Below are 21,840 nucleotides of genomic sequence, written 5' to 3' on the forward strand. Positions count from 1 at the left end.
TTAAATCTAGTTTGACTAGAGCCCTCAGGGTTCCCTGGCAGGGAGCAGGGTCTAGGACCCAGGTGTCTTCCAGAAGAACCCCCAGACTCCGAGTTATGGGAGGGGCATACTTTTCGTATTTGATCCTCACAACAACCCTTGGAGAGGTAGTGATGGTGGTTATTATTCCCATTTTACACATAAGAAAACTGAGCCTTAAATTGAGAGCTTTCTCCAGGATCACATAACTAATAAAGGTCTAAGGCAAATGAATTAGGCTTCTCCTGACTCCAGGTGTAGTCCCCCTGATTTCCTGATGGGAAATAGCTAACGGGTCAGTGCGACTGCAGTGGAGAGTGAGTGTGAGAAGGATCAAGAATATGATGACATAAGACTAGGAAGGTGGGCGAGAGCCATACTGTGCCAAGCGGAAACCTTGCTATTTTGTCCTGGAGGCAGAGGAAATCACAAGATATTTTTGTGTATAGGAGCGATCAAATCAGGCCTGCAATTAATTAATTAATTTTTATACAGTTAATTTACTTGTATTAATTTTAATTTATTAATTAATTTGGTGGCTTATTGAAGCCAGATTAGAGAGGGAAGACACGGAAAACGGCCTCAGTTTTAAGGCTATTTCAATAATCCAGGGGAAAATCCCAAAGCCCCAAGCAAGGGCAGGAGGCCCATAAGGTGGAGGAAAGGTAATGAATAGGCCAGATGTTGTGGAGGCAGAATAAAGAAGATTTTTTTTTTTATTTTAAATTTTATTTTTACAACTGATTAGATGTGGTGGTGTGCTAAGGCGGGAATCAAGTTTGACCTTGAGGTTGCAAGCTTAGGTGACTAAAAGGGTGATTGCACTCTCTGTGGAAGTTAGGAAAATACATGAGTTTGAGCGGAAAATAGGATGAATTCTGTTTTGGTCATGTGGATTTAAGGTGCTAATGAACCATCGAGGCAAAGGTATTCAGCAGGCCATTTGTTTTAAATGTTTTGTAGTATTTTATTTTTCAAGGACACAAAGATCATTTTCAACATTCACCTTTGCAAAAACCTTGTGATCCAAATTTTTCTTCCTTTCCTCTCGCCCCAAGACAGTGAGTAATCCGATATAGGTTAAATGTGCATTTCTTCTATACATATTTCCATGTCTTTCATATTACTCAAGAAAAATCAGGTCAAAAGGGAAAAAATACACGAGAAAGAAAAGAAAACCACAAACAAACGACGACAAAAATGGTGAAAATACTATACTCTGATCCACATTCAGTCCCCATAGTCCTCTTCCTGGATGCAGATGGCTCTTTTCATCCCAATTTATTGGAACTGGCCTGAATCACCTCATTGTTGAAAAGAGCCAAGTCCATTACAGTCGATCATCATATAATCTTGCTGGTGCTGTCTACATTTTCTCTTGGTTCTGTTCACTTCACTCAGCGTCAGTTCCTTTAAGTCTCTCCAGGCTTCTCTGAAATCATCCTGTTGATCATTTCTTATAAAATAATAATATTCCATTACATTCATATCCATAATTTATTCTGCTATTCCCCAACCAATGGGAATATACTCAGTTTCCTGTTTCTTGCCACTATAAAAAGGGCTGCTACAAACACTTTTGCACATATGGGTCTTTTCCCCTTTTTTATGATCCCTTTGGGATACACACCCAGTACAAACACTGCTGGATCAAAGGGTGTGCACATTTTATAGCCCTTTGAGCATAGCTCCAAATTGTTCTCCAGAATGAATGGATCTGTTCACAATTCCACCAATAATGTGCCAGTGTTTCAGTTTTCCTGCATCCCCTCCAACATTCATCATTATCTTTTCCCGTCACTTTAGCCAGCCTGAGAGGTGTGTAGTGGTATCTCAGAGTTGTCTTAATTTCAGCAGGCCATTTGTAGCATCAAGCTGGCCTTGAGGAAGGGGAGAAGAATTGAATGTATATAGACTTGGGAGCCATTCATTAAGCTCTGGGATCTAATAAGGTCACAGGAAGAGAAGAGGGCCCAAGTCAGAGCCCTGGGGGATGCCCTCACTTAGGGGCCGAGAGACTGAAGCTAATCTGGAAAGGAGCCTGAGAAATCGTGGTCAGACAGGGAGATGGCCGAGGGTTAGCAGTCACGGACCTAAGGAGGAACATCCTGTGTGCAGGCTAAGAAGAAGGGGCTTGTGCAGGGTCAGAATCCAGGGAAGTGCAGTAAGAATGGGTTTAGAAGTTGAGAAAGAGTCATTTCCCAAGTGTGCCTCAGTTTGCTCATCTGTAAATTGAACTAATTGGACTCAGCAAATGCTAACTTATTCTCTCAGATGTAATATTTTGTGGTTCTTGAAGTTTTCATTATTAACTATCAGATTGTCCTTTCATTGCCTTCTCTCTCCTGGGGAGACTTGGGCACTCTCTGGAGGCATCATTAGTGTGCACTGTTATTTATTTTTCAGACTATCATCCTATAAAACTTGCATTTGCAGAGTACATTAATTCTGAGAGTACTTTCCTACCGATGAGCTCATTCTGACCTGAGCATCCCAGGGTGGTGGAGAGGATACATAGGATTATGCCCATTTTTGGGTGCCCACTGACAGGTTAGCTCTGTCCAAGGGCCGTCATGTGGGTACTGGAACTAGGCAGCTTAGGTGGAACGGGTGTAAAAAGCAGGGAATAAATCTCCTTTTCCCTCTGCCCTTTCAGCAACGCTCTACAGTGGCCTCCATGATGCACCGGCAGGAGACTGTGGAATGCTTGCGAAAGTTCAATGCCCGGAGAAAGCTGAAGGTGAGCTGTCCCCCTTCCGTCAACGACTAAGCCAGCGGCTCTGTTAATGTTGGGCCATTTGGAAGGCCAGGGAGTTGGGGGTAGGTGGGTGGTGCTGGCCGTAAGACCCCAGGGGCTGGTTTCTGATGGTAATAAGAGTTGTAACTAGGGTGGGATAGTTGGGGCTTTGTCTAAGGTGCTTGTCTCCCCAGGGGAGTCCTCTCTCAGATCTGTCCTTAGAAAGGTCCCATTCCCTCTCCACCTGCAAGAGGTTGCTGATCTGTTTCTTTTCCTCTATATACCTTTTGCCTCTAACCAGCACGGCCCCAAGTAGCAAAAGACTTCGGGATAAACGCCCTGAAGCTCGTTACAGATCGTTTATTACTTCTTTTTTTCCTCAGGGTGCCATCCTCACAACAATGTTGGTTTCCAGGAATTTTTCAGGTAAGTTTTGCCAGCGGGCATTTCTGTCCTCCCAAGGTGAGTTGGGAGGCGAGGTACGGAAACGGCAGCTTTCAGGACTAACAAAGGGCACTGGCCCAGCCTGGGTGCTCCCCTCCACACCGAGACGCTCCAGCCTCGGGGTTAGACTTTCGGATGAATCCTCCCTGGCACATCCGGGCAGCAGCCTCCCTGTTTCTTCCAGGAGTCTCTCGACTTGACAAGCTTCGCTGCCTCTGGTTCTCAGGGAGCTGGGGGCGGCGGAGGGAGGGGAGATGTAGTGATGTCCCACAGTGGGAGCTTGAGTCAGCCTTCACTGCCAGCTTGCTGACTGAGCACATCTAGCCCCATCAGCCGGCTTCCCTAATCCCTGGCAGGAGGCGAGCGAGCCCAGCCCACTAGCCCAGAGAAATTATGCTAGATGTCAAGCTCGGTGCAGAATAAAGTGCTTATTACTTTCTTAATGATAATAATTGTAAAGGAGAGAAGGAACGAGGGAGAAGACAGGACTTGCTCAGTGCTCGGAGTGTGTGGGAAAAGTGGGAGAAGAATTTATAGACCTGCCTCCATGTTCACACGAGCTTTGCTCCCTCTCCTCCTGTCTTGTGTGGGCCTTCCCGGTCCAGGGAAGTGCAGCCATCACGGCGGGGCAAGCATAGGTAAAAAGGGAGAGTCCTTTGGCTCCAGACACTGCTTCTCCTACCTCTATGGGTTAAAAGGGTCCCCTCTCCTCCGTTCCTCTAAGTTGTTTGTGGTCATTTTCCCTCCCTTTTCCTCTTGGTTCCATTCTTCTCTCACATCTCTTGGCGCTCAGGGATGTCAGCCGCCATTAACCTCCTCAGTGGAGGAGGACACTGACCTCAGGCAGAAGGGGGTTACACTCTTGTTCTGGTGGAGAATAAAAGCACAGAGTCGTAGGGCAACAGTGCCTTAGAACAAACCAGGCTTAGGAATGAGGTCCGGGTGGTTAGGGAGTGACCAGTGACCTTAGGGCTTCTCTGACTGTTTAACAACAGAATCGTATTATTCCCTTCTTTGTATGTTCCCCTGGAAGCGGTTTCTGTCGTTTTCTGCATCTGAGGAGTAATTCTCTGGCAGTTCCACAAACATGGGACTGAGGATGAGTCGAGCTGATTCCTCTGAGGGATTTAAAGTGGACTCCTGCAGCCCCTAAGTACTCAGTGCTTCTGATGTCCAAATTCGGTCATGCTGAAATTACTGGACGGCCCCAGTGGCGTTTTTATGTTGAAGTCAGAGGTGTAATTATGTTCCTTCTCATGGCTTGAGGATACCTCCTGGCCTCGGGCCTGTAGGGTCAGCTCCTCGGTGCTCCTTCTAGGGTAGCCAAGGGTGGCTGGTCCCTTCCGGGACAGGCTCTTGGTAAGGACAGGGAAGGCGTTTCTGATCCCTAAAAGAGCCCTAGAATTTTGCTGTGTCTTCTGTTCTGCATTCTCTCTGGCCCAGTAGCTGCCTGGGCAGGGGAAGATGGGAGACAGCAAAGAGGCCTTGAACCTGGCATTGAGCTGACCCCGCTGGAGGTACTCCAGGCTGACCTCTCCTTACCCTGGTCCCTGGAATAGGCACGGAGCGGATCCTGTCTCCAGGAGCTCCCATGAGGAGGGGTGTTTAATCTGCCTAATAAGGGAAGGACCCTGAGCTTTTCTTGATTAAAAGCTGGAGCAAATGTATTTCAGTTAAGCCTGGATTAAGCACCACTTTGTGACAGGTAGTCTTCAGTTAGGTGTTGCCAGTGCAAAGACCGAAGTAAAACAACTTCTGCACTTAAGAATGTTATGTTCTGTTTTTAAAATAAAAATAAAAAGCTTTTAAAAGAAAAAAAAATTTTTTAAGAAAAAAAGAATTTCATATTCTACCAGAAGACTATCAGGTAGATATAGAAAAAAAGCTTCAAAAATAAATAAAAAGAAAGAAAAAAAAGAACTTTATAGTCTACCAAACTATCAGATAGACATAGAAAGGAAAGTTTTAAAAATAAATAAATAAAAAGAAGAAAGAGGGGGGGGGGGGAAAGGAAAAAAGAATTTTATATTTTACCATTAGACTATCGGATAAATATAGAAAGAAAAGCTTTAAAAATAAAGAATAAATAAACAAAAAGAAGAAAGGGGAAAAAAGAATTTTATATTCTACCAGAAGACTATCAGACATAGAAAGAAAAGCTTTAAAAATAAAAAATAAATAAAAATAAAAAATAAATACATAAAAAGAAGAAAGGAAAAAAGGGAAAAAAAGAATTTTATATTCTACCAGAAGACATCAGATAGACATAGAAAGAAAAGCTTTAAAAATAAAATAAATAAATAAATACAAAGGAGAAAGGGGGGGGGGGGGGGAAGAAAAAATAAATGCATAAAAAGAAAAAGAATTTTATATTCTACCCGAAGACTTATCAGATAGACATAGGAAGAAAATTGCAGGTATTTTGAGCCAGGAGAAAACTGCTGACAGATGGGAAAGTCCACGAAGGCTTCCTGGAAAAGGTGGCACTGAAGCTCAGTGGCAGAGGTGGAATTATAAGTCACAGGCTCAAAACCAGACAGTTTGAATAAAGAGAGAAGGAAGATGAGAGGCTTGGCTGGGATGCTGAAAACGGGGATCCGGGTTGATCATAAGGCTGGGGTTGTGCTGGTAGAAGCTTCAGTTCCTTCCCTTTCCTCCTTTTCTGAGTGCTGCTGGGGCGCCATCTGCTCCAAGCCCGTGTGTGGGGAGCCAGGAGGGACTCGAGGAGGCCCGGGGTTGCCCAAGGGCAGGCCCGCGGTTGAGCGGCCACAGAGGGGGCCCAGCGTGTCCCCAGGGAGCCCTGCCTCTCCCTCCCGGGGCCTTTGGCAGGGGGCTCTCCTCTGCTAGGAGTCCCTCCCCCAGGCTCCGAGCCCAGGGCCCAGCAGAGCAGCCCAGCTTCCCGGGCTCGGCCGTGACTGTGTCCGTGGGTCTTGTCTGTCTCCCCAGCGAGCTCGGTGTGTGTGGGGTCTCTCTGGGGGTGGGCCGAGCCTCCTTCCGTGTGGCGGTTTGACGTCCCCCGGGCCTCCGCGCCACCCCCCACTTGGCCTAGGAGCAACGACTGCCTTGTCACCCTTCCCCAGACGCTCCCGCTCCTCCCAGCTCGGCTGGCTTTTGGCCACGATGCCCTTGGCCCTGGCGTGCGTGGGCCGTGAGCGGGCGCCTTCTTCGGGCCCACTCCTCACGCTCAGGCATGCTAGCTGCTGACTGGCCAAGAGCTTCGTGGCGGCTCTTAGCACTGAGAGATTGTATCTCCTCAGTTGGCAGGCAGAGCTCCGCCCCCGCCTTGGCCGCCGTGAGCGCCGCCGGCCTGGCCGGGCAAGGTACGTGGCATGAGTCCTCCCCGCCTGCCCCCTCCCCCCGCTCGGGGGGGCCAGCATGTCCGGCCCGCTCATCAGGGAGGTTCCCCGTGCTTGCTGGCTGAGATTGGCATGCAGGACGGGCCACCTAACCGGCATCCTCCAAGCCCACTAACCAGCTCTGCATGCCGGGCGCTTGCTGACTCTCAGGGGGCTGCAGCCTGGGGGACGCGGCCGCGTGGTGCGTTCTGGCGGCGGCGAGGGACAGGGGCTGGTCGGGCCCCCCCCCCAGTGCGGAGCTCTCGACCCCTCCCGGGGAGAGAATGGACGGGCTGGCCTCACTTCCAAGGCAAGGCCGGCCCAGCCCTTGGGGGCCTGAGGGGATGGCGCTCTTGCCCGCTGGGCCACCCTGAGAGCCCAGCAGAGACCCCGAGAGCTGGTCCTTCCCCTCCCACTCTGCACCCTTCTCAGCCAGCCACCTTCTGAGGGCCCGCCGCTGCTCCCCCGAACCTCTCTGCCATCCCGCCTGGTCCTTCCTGTTCCCACGGGGCGAGGCGGCAAACCCCTGGGGAGACAGTCGGGGGAGCCGGGCTCACGTAGGCCAGGCGTGAACACCGCGGCCTCCTCGAGGCTCGAGGCCCTCTGTGGAAATCTGCTTGTTTTCCTCTGTAGGCTGGTCTCTGTCGGTGTCTGTCTGTCTGTCCCACGTCTGATTTCCTTTGTGATTTCTCTCTTGACGAAGCCTTAGACGCCTCGTAGCCTTGGAGCGCAGTGCTCCCGAGTTTCTCAGTAAAGCGTAGGGAGATGGGACATCGCCTTTACCTAGCCCCTTCCCCTCAGCCGCTTGGCCCCCGAGGGTCTGGGTTAGATGCCGTCGGAGAGAGTGTTCCAAATTAACGTGGGGCCTTTTCTGAGTCATGGTTTCTCCCCAGAGATGGAGCATTTCCTAGTGGAAAGCAATGGAGGTACGTCCCCCGGCAGTGAGATCTGGGGCTTAGGTCCCAGATCTTGCCCCTGGTGAGCTCTGAGTCTGCCTCCCCCCCGCCCAGGGGCACGAAGGCCCCTTCCACGGGCAGGCGCGCTGCGCAGGTTCTGAGAACCAGGATGAGGCCAGAGGGCGTGATCAGAGCTCCCCCTCTGCCCGGCCCACGCTCTTTGAGTCTTTCCATTCCAGCAGGAGCTCAGATTGGAGAGAGTGAGTGAGAGAGGGGCTGGCGCTGCAGGAGTCCTGATTTTCTGCTTTGTCTTCACAGCTGCCAAAAGCCTCTTGAACAAGAAGTCAGATGGAGGTGTGAAGGTAGGTTTCCCATCTACTCCTCGGGCCAGAGATGCTAGTATCTCCCTCTGACTGCACCCACTCCGGGGACGTCTGCCCGTCCGCTTCCCCCCTTCCCAGGATCCCAGGCCCTGGCTACTCTCTGGCTGAATCAAAATCCTTTTCTGTCTTAAGGCTGCAGGGTCCGGTGGGCTGAGGGAAGGAAATTCTCCTCTAGAGGACTCGGTGTCACTTGGGAGAGCCTCCTAGGAGGTTGTCCTTTTGTCTGTAGGATTTCTTTTTAGGTGACTTTCTTAAACTACCTCGGTGTGACTAAGTGTTGCATAAAATAGCAGAGACAGATGTGTGACTGATTTTTTTTCCCATTCTGCTTTGGTGAGTCAATTTTCCATGCAGAACCAAGAAGAGAAATATAGGGTTGGTCTGTGAGGAGCTCAGACAAGTGTCTGGAGACATGGGGTCTCAGAAAAGGGAAAGGCCAGCTTTCTGTACTGAGGAGACAATGGTCAGAAAGCAAAAGGATTCCTAGGGTATGGCTTTGTGCAGAAATGGGCGCCCTCTTGGGCCATGGTGACAGCTGCTGGGAAGAATTCAACCCACAAAACCGCCCAAGGGTATGGCATGTTTGAGCCGGACTTTTCCCTACATCGGTAGGTGTGTCTGCATCTGAGATGTGAACGTGCACCTCTTCCTCTTTCTGTCCTTTTACTCTGCCTTAATTCTACATGCATGGCTGCTTCCGTGTACTCTACCCCCAGGAGTTTGGAACTAATGCCTACCCTTTGGACACATCAGGGGAAGAGCAGTTGCTGGGTAGGAAAAGGGGAAAGGTAGTGAAGGAGCCCAGATAGATGGAGGGGAGAAGCTGCCTTAGGCAGGCAGGGAGCTTGAGCTTCATTCGCTTGGCAGAGACTAGCCAAAGCCCACTTGCCACCGATATATTGAGTATTTACTTCGGCTCTGTAGTATACCTTTTAGTCAAGCAGATGAACCATTCACCTGCAGAGTGATTATGTGGCAAAATGGTCGGGACTGAAGGGTCCATTTAAGGGAGAGATCACCATGGGCTGCCAGAGTTTGAAAAAAATTTCCCAGAGGAAGTAGGATCCACCCAAGCTAGGTCTTGAAGGATGAGTTAACATATCTAAAATGCTGGATGAGTTAACATATCTAAAATGCTTAATAAATCTTAAAGCTCTCTTTAAGTGCTAGTGACCTGTATAGATGGGCAGCTAGGTGGTTCTGGAGGCAAAAAGCCTCATCTCCCTGAGTTCAAATCCAGCCTCATAGTTATATAACTCAGAGCAAATCATGGAGCCCTGTTTGCCTCAGTTTTCCCATCTGTAAAATAACCCATAGAAAGAAATGGTAAGTCACTCTGGTATCAAGAAAACCCCAGAGGAGGTCACAAAGAGTCAGACATGACTACAGTGATTAAACAACAGCAACCTTCCGTACAGGCAAGGGGAAGGAGAAAGAGTATTTCTGGGTGATGGAGGCGAAACACAAGATAAGATAAGCAAAAGAATAGGAGCAAGAATAAAGATGGCTTGTGTGGGGACGGTGAGGAAACAGCTAGTTTGAGTGGAGTCGAGAAATAGAGATATCAGGTTTGATCCAAGAGCCTCTGGTGGCGAGAACAGATTATCAGATGAGGCAGGGTCCTTAAGTACCAATTCCAGGGTCCCCAAGAGTCTCCTATAATCTGGGACATCTCCTGTTTCCCTTGTAGTCAACAACCATTTATTACACAAGGCAATTTGTAGCTAAGAAAGAGGAAGCAGGGACAAAGCAGGAAATTGGAGAAGACAAGTAGGACCTTTCACCTGAGAAGTTGTTAGTAGATGGCTAAAACGCTGGAAAAGGAGATAAGAGTCTATACAAAAGCTCTCTGCAAGGGCTCTTTTTTTCTTTTTTCTTTTGATAGTATTTTGTTTTTCCAAATACATGCAAAGATAGTTTTCAAGATTCACTTTTGTAAAAGCTTGCGTTCTAAATTCTCCTTCTCTCTCCCCGCTGCTTCTCCGAGATATCTGGTAGAGGTTAACCATGTTCTGCAAGGATTCTTGATGTCAGACTAGCCTAATATATGTGGTTGAGCCACATGTATGTCCCAAAAAGATTCTGTTTCTAAATTTTGTTCAGAAGGGTCAGTTAGAAAATTATGGTCTGCTTTGGTCTGGAGAAAAACGTAAAGTTAGATTATGCAGAGATTTAACTAGTGAGATATCTAATGTTAACGAGGTGTTCACATTTCTTTATGTCTGGCTCTAAATAATCATTTTAAATCTAGCAATTATCAATAACTATGTTTGTATTAAAATATAATAGTGTTTTTTTTAAGCATAATAGAATGAAAGAGTCTGCTGTATTCCATATGACCAAATTAATACCTTTGAGAAACCCATTCAGCGTCACAAGGCTGTAGCACAGACAAGCATAGTATCTAGGAAGAAGTAACCACGATATGTATAAAGATCCTTTCCAAAGATCAACCTGATCAAGTAAGAATTATATCACCAGTAGACTGAGCCATTGGTGGCCATTTTTTGACCATAACAATCTGTGGAACAAAGAAGGATACAATATGACTCTCTGTGCTGTGAGAATCCTCTTCCATTTTTGTAATGGTGGAAGAATGAAAAGAGAGAGAATAGAAGAAACTTAAGTTTTTAGACAGCCTGCATATATTGCTCTTGACGTTCTAAATGTGGGATCCTTGTCCCATAGCCGTGTCCAGTTGCCAGTGAGTAGACAAACAGCTGGAGGAATCAATGTATTGATCTGGACATTCTTGTTCCAAATGAAACTAGATAAGGAAGAAAGTTTCAGATGAATGCTTCTCCAGCTCACCTTGGGAGGCAAATAAAAGAGTAGGGAACAGGAGCTATCACTTAATGGTATACTTAGTCACCTCATTTTTAGTACTCAATGCTAAGCATTTGCCAAAAGGCCACCACAAAGACAATGGCAGCCTCAGCACCATTGTAAAGAATAAACAGGATGAGAAATTTTATGACCTGACCCAAATAAAATCAGTGTAAACATTTTGTAACAATCAGTGATTTCATTGTCACTGATTTCAAGTCTATATAACTCTCTATTTTCACATAAATACTTTGTAGCATTCTATGCTTTGTAACATTCTATTCAATATAATATTCAACATAAAGGAAGACAGCAAGAAAGATGCTGTAAAATATGGTTCTGGAGTAAGAAAAGGAAAATGATGATCCGTAGTCTGCCTTTGCAGAGGGAAGTAGCATGTCCCTGTGACCATTAACAAGTTATTTAACATTTCCAAACCTCAGCTTCTTCATCTGCAAAATGTATACAAGAATGGTATTTAATAGGTAAATCTCAGGATTGTTGGGAAGCCCAAATGAAATGATGTTTATAAAGGGCTTTGCAAAGCTCAAAACACTTAAATAAATGTCAGCTACTGTTATGCAGAAGCATTGAGTCTATATATCAGGAATATTTTTCTTCAAGAAGAGAGCCAGGAGGTGCTAGAATATGGAGAGCACCAAGTTACAGCTCAAAAAATGAAACTAATTTTCTTCTCATAGACACGAATCAACCAGTTACCAAAATGAGTCATTTCTGAATAAACTGTAGAGTTAAGTTGTTGGCTTGTTAGAACAAAGATAAAAATCAACACCGAATTAGAAGAAGGAATGAAAAGATACAGCATGGGATTGTACACAGCTCCAACTGGACCTATTTCAATAAGCTGTTGATGCCAAAAAATGGGAAATGGATTTTAAAACACAGACATCAACACAAACTGTCACCATCTTCTTAAGGAAGTTTAACCAATGTAAGTCATTTGCCACAGTAAGGAGACTTATAGAGCCTAGAAACCACTTCAGTAAGCAAACATTTGATCTTGCCTAGCACACACAGAGATGATCCAAAGGCAACAGAAGTTGAGAATATAAACATTTATAAATTCTTAAAAGAAGGATGAAGATGGAAGATTTCAAGAAGTATCATTTCATTAGATACTTGAAAAGCAAAGGAGGGCAAAACAATAGCGAGGATCCAATTATGTGAGACCTTCCTCAATATACTAATGAGTGAAACTGGAAGGGATACAATAAACATGACAAAATGGAAAAATTCTGAAATCTAATGAGAAAAATCTGCACACGTATTAAGGCATTGTTGATAAAGATATAAAATTTTCACAGATGACATTTTGTAGCGACTATATTTTTTCAAAGTGGTTCCCATATATATTTTTAAATTATGCAAAATTCTTGGAGGGAGATTAAAAGAGAATTTTGCAACCTTCTTGATTATTAGTTTCCTATGAAGCATAAAACAGGGAGCCATTTACTCTTCAGTTTTCTGACCTTGTCCCAATGGGCATCCTTCATAGAGTCTAAATTGGAGAGGGATTCCTTATAGTTAATGGGATCCTCCAGATGTACCTGTTGGTAGGTGCCATTGTTCTGATCATTTCAAACTCAAAATATTTCAGAGCTTCCTCTAGTCACTCAAAAGACTTCAACCAAACTATACACATAGCAAAAAATCCAAGTGGCTGAAGGTTGTATCTCGTTTTGATTGTGCTCTGCAGGTGAATAGACAGGCATTTTAGTATGTATCCATGAGTGTGTATATCTTAGGTGAAAGACACTGCAAATGAGCATTGGAACTAGGGCTCAATTGAATTGGGAGCCAAGCAAGATGGATTGCCTTTGAGAAGTTGTGCTGCTTTTGACAATTCCATCTTCTCTCTCAACAAAGGCCCATCTTCTTAAAAACAACAGTCTTCCAGGGATGCTGTATAGGACACAGAAATAATGAAAGAATTCCAAGTTGTGGCAGCATGAGGGCAGAAGATTGTCCCATTTTTGTCTCTTTGTGGCTATTGCTCAGCACATAGGGCCTCATAATACCTAGTGGGCCCTTGATAAATATCTGGTGGTTAATTGAAAAGGGTGTAGTATGTTTTAGATGAGGAAATATGCAGAACACAGTATAAAAAGATACCATCGGAACAGTGTGGTAACCAAAAAAAAAAAAAAAAAAGTGGGATAGTCATATGGTGTGAGTGCAATGATGGATAGAATGATTAAAAAAAAAAAATCAGATTAGAAGAAGGCCTTCTCTCACTAGGGAAGCACATGAGTAGATGCAGAGAGGGTTGCATTGTGCACCACTGGGGGAACCACAGATCTGTTTGAAATATCCAAGTATGTTTCCTGGTCTTATAAATCCAAACTTCTGAAATAGTGGTGATTGTCCCAACATGTTAGGTTTGTAGATGTCTCTTCTTGGGAGGTTCTCCCTTGGCAGGATTCAGAAGCTTTGAATAGATGTTCACGACTATGTCTCCCTGAAGGTTTTTGGAAAGAAGTTACCAGGTAGGACTAAGTCAGGAGAAGGGCTCTGAGTCTCTGTTATATGTGGTAATGACAGGGAGACAAAGAAGAGGCGGCCATAGCCACAAGTCTGGGAGAAGAGGGGAGAATGATAATGGTAGCTGATATAGTGCTTCTTGCTTTCAACAAGAATTTATGGAGCACATACTTAATCTATGCTTTATAAAGAACAAGGACCCAAAAAAAAAGGAAGAAAAAGTCCTTGATCTTAAAGAATTGGTGTTCATTTGGGAAAGGACATTTAGAATGGACAGCTTAAACACAGATAGATAAATAGAAAATAATTTCTGGGAAGATGTGCCAGCAAATAGCAAGAAGAGAAGGCAGGCTTAAATGGAAGAGGGCACTTGCTGAGCTTTGAAAGGAATCATAAACTCGAGGAGGAAGGAGAGCACTCCGATCCAGGAGAGAGGCAGTGGGGCAAGGACAGAGATGAGAGACGGAGTGTCACAGAGGAACAGGGCACGTTAGCCAGTCTGCTTGGAACTTGGGCTTGACCAGGACAAGTAGAGACAGAAAATGTGTCTTGAAAGGTAAGCTGCGAAGCACCTACAGTGCACAATGTCACTGGGGATAGGCCTGAGTCTGGTCTGCGTCCTGCTCCGGGCTGTTTCTTTACAGGGCATCTGTGTGGGTGTGTGCCTTTGTGGGCATCCCAGTGCTTTGTTAACCCTTCTCCTGGCCCGTCCTTCCTTCTGTTCTCTGCCCCGGTACGGAGCCCCTGCTCTAATGCACTAATCCGAGGCGTTTTTGTGCTTCTTCTCTCATGTCCTCTCTCCCCTTCTCTTTCCCTTTTGCTGTGGTGTGTCCAGAAAAGGAAGTCGAGTTCCAGCGTGCACCTGATGGTGAGCCCGGCCTGCCCACCCATCTGCCCGCCCCGTGCTGCCCGCCCGCCTGCCAGCCATGTCCCCTCATTCTCATGCCATGCACGCCTGCTTGTGCTCATCACCACCATGTCTGTCCCAGGCGGGCAGGCGGGGCCATTGCACAGGAACATTATCCCTTCCCTGCGGCCCCAATGGCCGGAGAGCGAGTGCTGAAACATGGGGTCAGGCTGCGGCCCGGGCAGGAGGCAGCCTGGTCCGCAAAGGGTTGGTGCAGATCTCCCAGCACAGCGAGGGCGAGTATTCTCTCCGTCAGAGAAGTTTGTGTGTTTTGGTTCCGGACAGGGACACAGGCAGCCCTTCCTGAAATGGGGTTCCCCATGGGGCAGCCTCCAGACACTCATCCAGGGGATGGAGCAAGGCACCTGGTGGTTCTTGGCTCTCTTGGCTTTTTGGCCTGCTGTGAATGCTAGGACTTGGTCCTTCCTGTACCTCCCCAAGGGGATAAAGTCTGATAGAACTAGGAGCTTTTTCCTAGGATATACTTTTCTGATAAAAACAAACAAGGAATCTTTTCCTAGGATGTACTTTTCTGATAAAACAAAGCCTTTTCCTAGAATATACTTTTCTGATAAAACAAACAAGGAGCCTTTTCCTAGGATATGCTTTTTGGATAGAACAAGGAGCCTTTTCCTAGGATATATACTTTGTCTTCCCATGAGACCTAGTAAGACAAGGGCACCATGAAATTATGCAGAATCAGCCACTAAAATGAGAGGTCCAGATGAAGATCCTTTTCCTCTGTTAGTTCTGGCTCTGCATGGAGAGCAGGAGGAAGTTATTGATTCTGTTCCCTAGCCCTAAGAGAATAATGACTTGTCATTCACCAGAGTGGGCTTGGCCCTTAGTCCACTTTATAGGGGAATTTTGTGAGAGGTACAGAGATGAGGGGACAGGCTGTTTCTAGTAAACCTAGGATTTCAACTCTGGCAGCTGGGCTGAAAACACTTTATTCTCTGCTGACTGTGGATAGAGGGGGGGGGGCCCCCCTTTCCCCCCCCCCCCCCCCCCAGGATCTCATCCTCCTCCAATCATGGGACCAAGCACATCATTTTATTTCTGTGGCTCCCTAGTAACACATGGTCCCAAGTCTTCAGGCTGATCCTTGCCCTGAATTTGGGATTGAAAGCCACCTAAACGTAGAATGTAGGTTCAGATCAGTCTTTGCCATATACCACTTTTATGGCTTTGGATCACTAAACTTCCTTATTTGTACCATGAGGGTGTTGGCCAAGATAACCTTAAAGGTTATCTTTCCATCTCTAAATCTATCATTTCAAGTCAACCTGTGGGAGGCAGAGGGAGTTCCTGCTGCTCGAATTCCCTGTGTTGACAAAAATCAATGATCATTTACATTCCTCTTGTTGGCTTTGGATCTGGTACAAGGGGATCCCACAAAAGAGGCCCCAGGACCGAAGAGAAGGGGAATCACTCCGTTCTTCGCAGCATAATTATAGAGAACTGCGAAGGTGTAGGAAGCTTGTCTGGCCGTAGACTTCTTTCCAGCAACTCCTGAATATCTAGTGTCAAATTTCACTTCACTTCTCACCTGTTGAGGAATGGGCTTGCACAGTGCCTGAGGCTGCTATCTGAAGCACTCTGAGCAGTACTGGGAGATGCCCTGATGGGGCTCCTGGGCAAGTGGCCATAGGGCCACAATGGGCCGTCTCTTCCACCACAGAACTGGCCATGGTCTTGCGGAAGAGCAGTGTCTGTCTTTGGTCTGTGGAGATACAACATGGGATATCTTCCTTCTAAGCTTCCCATCTGCCACGTGGTAGATGGAGCTGATACTTTGGAGAGAGCCATGACCGCAGTAGCTGCCCCAGCTCCTGTTAGCCTTTCTGCACTCCCCTGCCTCATCCCTGGAATTCTACTACTTGGTAGTTTCCTTTCATTTTCAGTGGTCTTGTTTGTTCTAGCATTTATCAAGCAGAGTGGAATGGCCTTACCTCGTCACTCTGAGGCAGCAGATAAAGGCCTTGAATCTAGGACCCCAAGACAAGAACTGTTAGTGAAATCACAACCCTGAAGCGGCCTTCGGTCTCTAGGACTCCCTCTCTCCTAGTCCAGGGACAAGCAGCCTCAAAGTCCAGCTCCTTTTCCATCAAAGCTTCAGTCTGTGGCGGTGTAGGGTGGCTAGTTTAGTTATCAGGAGGAAAAAAGGGAAGTGGGCCCCCAACAGCATTCAGATTCTGGTTATGGTTTTGTCTCTTTGTGACCCAGAATAAAAAGCCCTCTTACCTTCTGGGCACTGAGAAGAATCCTGAGTTTCCTTGATGTGTGAGAAGAGCTGGTACCTGGTACCAGCAGGAAATGCCAAAGAGGAGCTCCAGAAGTCTGGCCTGTAGGCTGTTCTTCCTTTGGCACTGGGAGCTTGTGGCCTCCCCTCTGCCCCTCTCACCCATCTCCACAACCATCGCTCCCATTCACACAGTAGTGTGGAGGCTGCCTCAGGCCCAGCTCCAGTGGGGCTGGGGCCAGGGCCGGGGGTGAAGGGAGGTCTGGGAGAAGAACCTGGGCTACTTGGTTAACTCTGGGGGAACTAAACCATCTGTTTTCTTGTCTCAACTACAGAGCAACAACAAAAACAGTCTCGTAAGCCCAGTCCAAGAGCCTGCGCCATTGCAGACAGCCATGGTACCTCCTGACTCCGGCTTCTCACCCGCCTCTGCCTCTGCCTCCCCTCCCCCCTCCTGCCTCCCCCACGGGGTGCGCCTCTTCTCCTTCCTCCCTCTCCTAGCTTCTCCATTCCCCCCATAGAGCAAGCAGCTTTGTTCACCATGGCTCCCTCTCCCCTCTCACAGACTGCCTCCAACCCTGCTTCCTCCTCCCTCTGTGATCCCATCATGGCTGCTGCTGCTGCTGCTGCTGCTGCTTTGGGGAGGGGAGATGGAGGGGAAGCTAGATCCCCCTTCAGCAGAGGTCTAAGGCCGTGAGGGGCATCTCTGGGGTGGTTGGGATAGGAAGTTAGCGTGGCCAAAGAGCTCTGGGCTCCAGAGCCAGCCGGGCTTCCTGGAGAGGAAGACCTGGCTCTGCCAGCCTGTGGCGGAGTTGGGAGGATTTAGTCCCAGCTCCGACACTTAGAACTGCTAAAGGCCAGCCCTGGTGGTTTGCAGAGTGCTTTGCATATGTTTTCTCATTTGATCCTCACAACGACCCAGCCTGGTGAGAGAGAGGTGTGATTGTTATACCCATTTTCCAGATGAGGATACTGAGACTGAAAAGCTAAATGACTTGCCTGAGCTCATACAGCCAGGTGCCTGGGTCACATTTGAACTCGGCTCTTCATCCCTGTGTGACTTTAGACAGATCACTTGATCTCAGTGGTCCTCAGTCTCTCTATCTGTAAAAATGAGGGGCTTGAACTAGTTAGCTCTTCAGTTCCCTTCCAGCTAGGGACCTTCCTTCTGTTCCTTTAAGTCTCTTTGTGAGGAGGGAATTGGACACTCCTGGCATGAGGGAGGTTTTTAGCAGGCCCTTCCTCCTCCCCCTCCTGAGCTCTGACAGGGACAGGGAGAAGGTGTAAGAACCGAGGGTGGGCATGGGGCAGCCTTCTCCGCCTCTGCCCTCCTTCCGAACACCTCCATTTCAGTTCTCTCCTCTTCCTAGGGTGGGATAGTTGAAGGAACACCAGATTTGGAAGCAGGGGCCTGCCCACTTCCTGACTGGGAACCTTGGCCAGAGGGACCTTTGTATTTGTGGGTCTAAAAGCCCCCCAAGGTTCCGTGAATCTCAGGTCTCCTCGGTATTCTGTGGTGAGCTTGATGCCCCTCCCCTGGCCACAGTCCCAACTTCCTGACTGCTCAGCTTCCCACTGGGTTCTGAAGCTCCAGTGTCTTTCAAGGAGACAAAAATAGTGAAGTAGAAAAATGAAGCTAGAACCTTTCATCCCTGCTGCTTCTCTCATATAGATCTATGGAGAGGAAGCATGGCCCGATGGATAGAGCTTTGGACCCATTAATGTCAGGAAGACACTGGACTCAGCACCCACTAGCTGGCACCTGGGCCAGCCCCAGCCTCTCTGAGTCTGTTTCCTCATCTGTAGAATGAGGCAGGTAGCCTTAATGACCTCTGAGTCAGCTTCAGATCTGTCATCCTAGGGCCTCGACTCCCCTTAGCTCTCCAGTATCCATCCCTAGCCATTAAACCCAGAATTTCCCAGGCTCCCCTTGGGCAGCCCAACTTGGCCAGGGTCCTTCAGCTGAGGTGGAATCGAAGGGATTGGTTCCCTGCCAGGCAGCTACTACAGTGCCCCTAAGGGAACTGGAGGGAGCCCCTCTGGAAAGAGCTGCAGCCCTGCTCAAGGCAGGAGGGCAACTCCCCTCTTCTCCTCTCGCAGGAACCCCAAACCACCGTGGTACACAATGCAACAGACGGGATCAAGGTGAGTGTGGCCCCCGGCCCTGCCTGCCTCCCTTTCAGCCTGGGGTCAGGACAGAGCCAGTGGGGAAGAGGGATCCAGGTTAGATTATTTCCCTGGGTCCTGTATGTGAAGGACATTGAGGGTTTATTCCCCTCATTCGCTTCCAGCAGGGGCCTAGGCTGAAATGGAGACAGCTGGTTTGGGGGCTGTATTCCGGCCTCAGAAAGGAGTGTCTGTGCTCCGATTCCTCCTTGGCCATCCCCACTGTGCCTCGCAAGGATGGCGCTTCACAGGAGGGCTCGGGGAGTCATGGAGCTGCCTCCCACTCCGTTCTCCCCTCCCAACGCCGAGGGCTGACTGCGCAGTAACGTGCTCTCTTTATCTGGCAGGGCTCCACAGAAAGCTGCAATACGACCACTGAAGATGACGATCTCAAAGGTAAGAGAGAGAGGAGAAAGTCGGGACATCTTCAGGCCCTTTGCAGCAGGGCCTTGGGGTAAAGGGAGGAAACGGGGCCAGCTGGGTGAACAAGAGCCTCTCTTTTTACCTTTTTCCCGGGCCTGTGTAATTGCCAGATTTTTGTTAATGATGAGCTTTAGGAAGTTAAATAGTGCCTTGGGGATGACGGGGACCAATGTTCTAGAATCATGGGATTATCAGTCCTTGAAGAAATCAGTCCCTCCCTCACATAAGCCAAGGAAGTCAGAGCCAGAAAGAAGAATGAAAAACCTAGTTTGAAAAGCAGACCAACAAGGGACAGACAGGGGAGCCGTGGGTCTTCTGGCCCCCAGACTCCAAGCCCAGAATTACTGATCTCTCATTCGGACCGGGGCAACACGAGGAGCAAAGGGCAAAGCACGTGGGTCCCTGAGCCCCGCGCTCCTGCGCCCTCCTCACCGTGGGGCGCCAGTAAATGGGCAGAGCCTCCGAAGCCGGGCAGAGACGGGGGTTGTGCATGAAAGGAAGGCTTCTCTCCGGCCGCGGGCGGGGGCGGAAGAAGTGTGCCGTACCCCGCGCTAGGGCTTGCGCGCCCGGTTCCGAGGCGCCCGGTTCCGAGGCGCCCGGTTCCGAGGCGCCCGGTTCCGAGGCGCCCGGTTCCGAGGCGCCCGGTTCCGAGGCGCCCGGCGAGCCCCGCTCCCCGCCTTCCTCCGCGCAGGCCGGAAGCATGGGCTTGGGGGTCCCGCCGGCTTGCGTGTTCACCTGCCTTGTTCTGTCTGTTTTGGCGCCCTCCCCCGCTCGGCTAGCTGCCCAGCTCCGCACTGGGGACCGCAGCAGCTTGGGGTCTGACGGACGGAGCCCCCGGGACAGAACAGCCCCCTCAGCAGGCATGCAGCCCCAGCCTTCTCTCGGCTCCTCAGCCAGTAAGTTGGAAGGCGGCGCGGCCCCACCCCCTCCGCTCTGCCCTCGCACCGACGCCGTCCCCGGCCGCGCCACGACAGGAGCCAGGCCGGGGGTGCTGCCCTGGGCGGGGGGCTCTAGGTCGGGGGGAGCGCGGGGGCTCCGAGAGAGGCAGGCAGGCTGGGGAAGGCCCGCTCAGGAGCAGGCGGCCGAGGGGCCGGGCCAGGGAGAGGGGAGGCGGCCAGGGGCTCCTCGGCACGCCAGCCGTGCTCTGGTGCGGGCCCCTCCTTTTCTCCTGCTGCTCTCTCGCGGGCCGCGCATGGCACTGGAGAGAGGCCTGGGGGGGGGGGGGGCGGCAGGTGCACGTGTGTCCGCCAGGCCGCCTGCGCTCGAGGCTGCTGCCTGCCTACTTGTGGCTGCTGCCTGCCCACCTGTGGCTGCTGCCTGCCCACCTGTGGCTGCTGCCCCGCCCCGCCCCCCGGGACTCTCCAGCTCCGCCCCCCGCTCCACTTCCGTTTCTGGCTGCGTTTCCCCCCCCCCCCTGCATTCACAGCGGCTGGCTCCAGTGAGGAAAGGCTTATGGCCTGGGGCGGGCCGGGGCCGCCACCAGGGCTGGCACGTGCTCAGTACGAGCCCTCCCTGCCCTTGTGGCGCCTTCGCTCTTGGGGGCGCGCTGGGTGTGAGTGAGCTGCCCGGGAGCGGGGGCCGCCCTCCACGGCCCCCAGGACCACCCCGGGCGCAGTCCTGCCGCCCCCGCCGCCCCCCCCCCCCCCCCCCCCCCCCCCCCTCCCCCCCCCCCCCCCCCCCCCCCCCCCCCCCCGCCCCCCCCCCCCCCCCCCCCCCCCCCTTGGGAGGGGCGGGGCCGTGGGGCAGGGTGGGGCTGTGGGTTTGTCTGGTGTGGGGCTGTCTGCAGCTAACACAGGCAACCCCCCCCTCCCTCCTGTCCCTCCGGAGAGAGCAGGGCCGCCGGCCCCTCCTCCCGGGCCTCGTGTCTCCCGTTCCGCCTGGCCCTTTTGGAACCCTGCCCGAGGGGGCGTGGCTCCCGGCCTGGGCGCGCTGTTCTAGGCGCCACTGAGTCCTGAGGGGAGGCTGGGGGGGGGGGGGGGGGGGGGGGTGGGGTAGGCAAATTTAGTCCAGGGCACCCCAAAGTGGAATCCAAAACTGGGTAATAATCTGGGGCGGGGGCGGCTAAGGAGCGACGGCAAAGGCCTGCTCTCTGCTGAGCCCTAAAGGAGAGGGGACAGAAGGTGGCTCCGGGAGCCAGAGGCTGGGGGGGGGCGGGGGGGAGGGGGCGGCTTTCCCGGGTTCTTCCCCACCCCGGGCAGGTGAACTTCAGGGCTTTCTCCCCACAGTTCGAAAACAAGAGATCATTAAGATCACGGAGCAGCTGATTGAAGCCATCAACAACGGGGACTTTGATGCCTACACGTAAGTGCACGCTCTGAGCGCGGGGTCCCGGGAAGTCACGGGGGTCTCGCGGCCGGGGCCATCAGTCCCAGGGGAACAAAGCCGGAGGTCTCTGAGCTTCCTGGCGCCTGGGAGGGGAAGCCAAGGAGTGCTAGAAAGGCCAGATAACCAGGGCCTGCTCAGGGTTGGCCCCCGGAGCCGAGGCCGGCTCGGCCGCCGCCCCGGAAACCTTGCCTTGACTGGCTTCTCCCTGCAGGAAGATCTGCGATCCGGGTCTTACCTCCTTCGAGCCTGAGGCACTCGGCAACCTGGTAGAGGGGATGGACTTCCATAAATTTTACTTTGAGAATCGTGAGTGGGTTCGTGCTGCTGAGATCCTCCCACCTGCCTCCCGTCACCTCCTCCTTCCCGCCTCCGGCACTGGCCCTCTCTTCCCTTTGGTGCCCGCTGCTTCCCCCGGCCTCCTGCTTCTGTGTCTCCGTCCTCTCCCAAAGACCGCTGCCTTCCCGTGCCAGGGCCCAGGCATTGCTAAACGCTGCCCCGGCTTGATCTCACCAACTAAGTAAATGGGTCGCAGAGGCTGTAAGCACCTTAAAATCGGGGCGGGGCAGTGTGGACGGCTGAAAGGGTTAATTTACAGCCTGCTTGGGATTTGGAGAAATCTGGCTGGGTAAAAATCCC

The 21,840-nt window shown here is 50.4% G+C and overlaps 1 protein-coding gene across 44 annotated transcripts in view; it reads left to right on the plus strand.

Annotated features, from left to right (window-relative positions):
• CAMK2G (calcium/calmodulin dependent protein kinase II gamma) overlaps positions 1–21,840 on the plus strand; it is a 58,888-nt gene that overhangs the window by 33,135 nt on the left and 3,913 nt on the right. For 4 of the 44 annotated variants that reach the window (XM_031956440.1, XM_031956441.1, XM_031956445.1 and 1 more), the window contains exons 11-21: positions 2,675–2,758; positions 3,139–3,181; positions 6,457–6,519; positions 7,749–7,792; positions 13,977–14,009; positions 16,626–16,760; positions 18,391–18,435; positions 18,804–18,852; positions 19,659–19,775; positions 21,105–21,180; positions 21,416–21,510. In XM_031956440.1, coding sequence (XP_031812300.1) covers positions 2,675–2,758; positions 3,139–3,181; positions 6,457–6,519; positions 7,749–7,792; positions 13,977–14,009; positions 16,626–16,760; positions 18,391–18,435; positions 18,804–18,852; positions 19,659–19,775; positions 21,105–21,180; positions 21,416–21,510 — 784 coding nt within the window. The remainder of the gene's footprint in view (positions 1–2,674; positions 2,759–3,138; positions 3,182–6,456; positions 6,520–7,748; positions 7,793–13,976; positions 14,010–16,625; positions 16,761–18,390; positions 18,436–18,803; positions 18,853–19,658; positions 19,776–21,104; positions 21,181–21,415; positions 21,511–21,840) is intronic. The other 40 variants (XM_031956444.1, XM_031956454.1, XM_031956449.1 and 37 more) reach the window with 26 other exon arrangements.

The sequence above is a fragment of the Sarcophilus harrisii genome, chromosome 2 (genome assembly GCF_902635505.1).
Source record: "Sarcophilus harrisii chromosome 2, mSarHar1.11, whole genome shotgun sequence".
Taxonomy (NCBI): domain Eukaryota; kingdom Metazoa; phylum Chordata; class Mammalia; order Dasyuromorphia; family Dasyuridae; genus Sarcophilus; species Sarcophilus harrisii.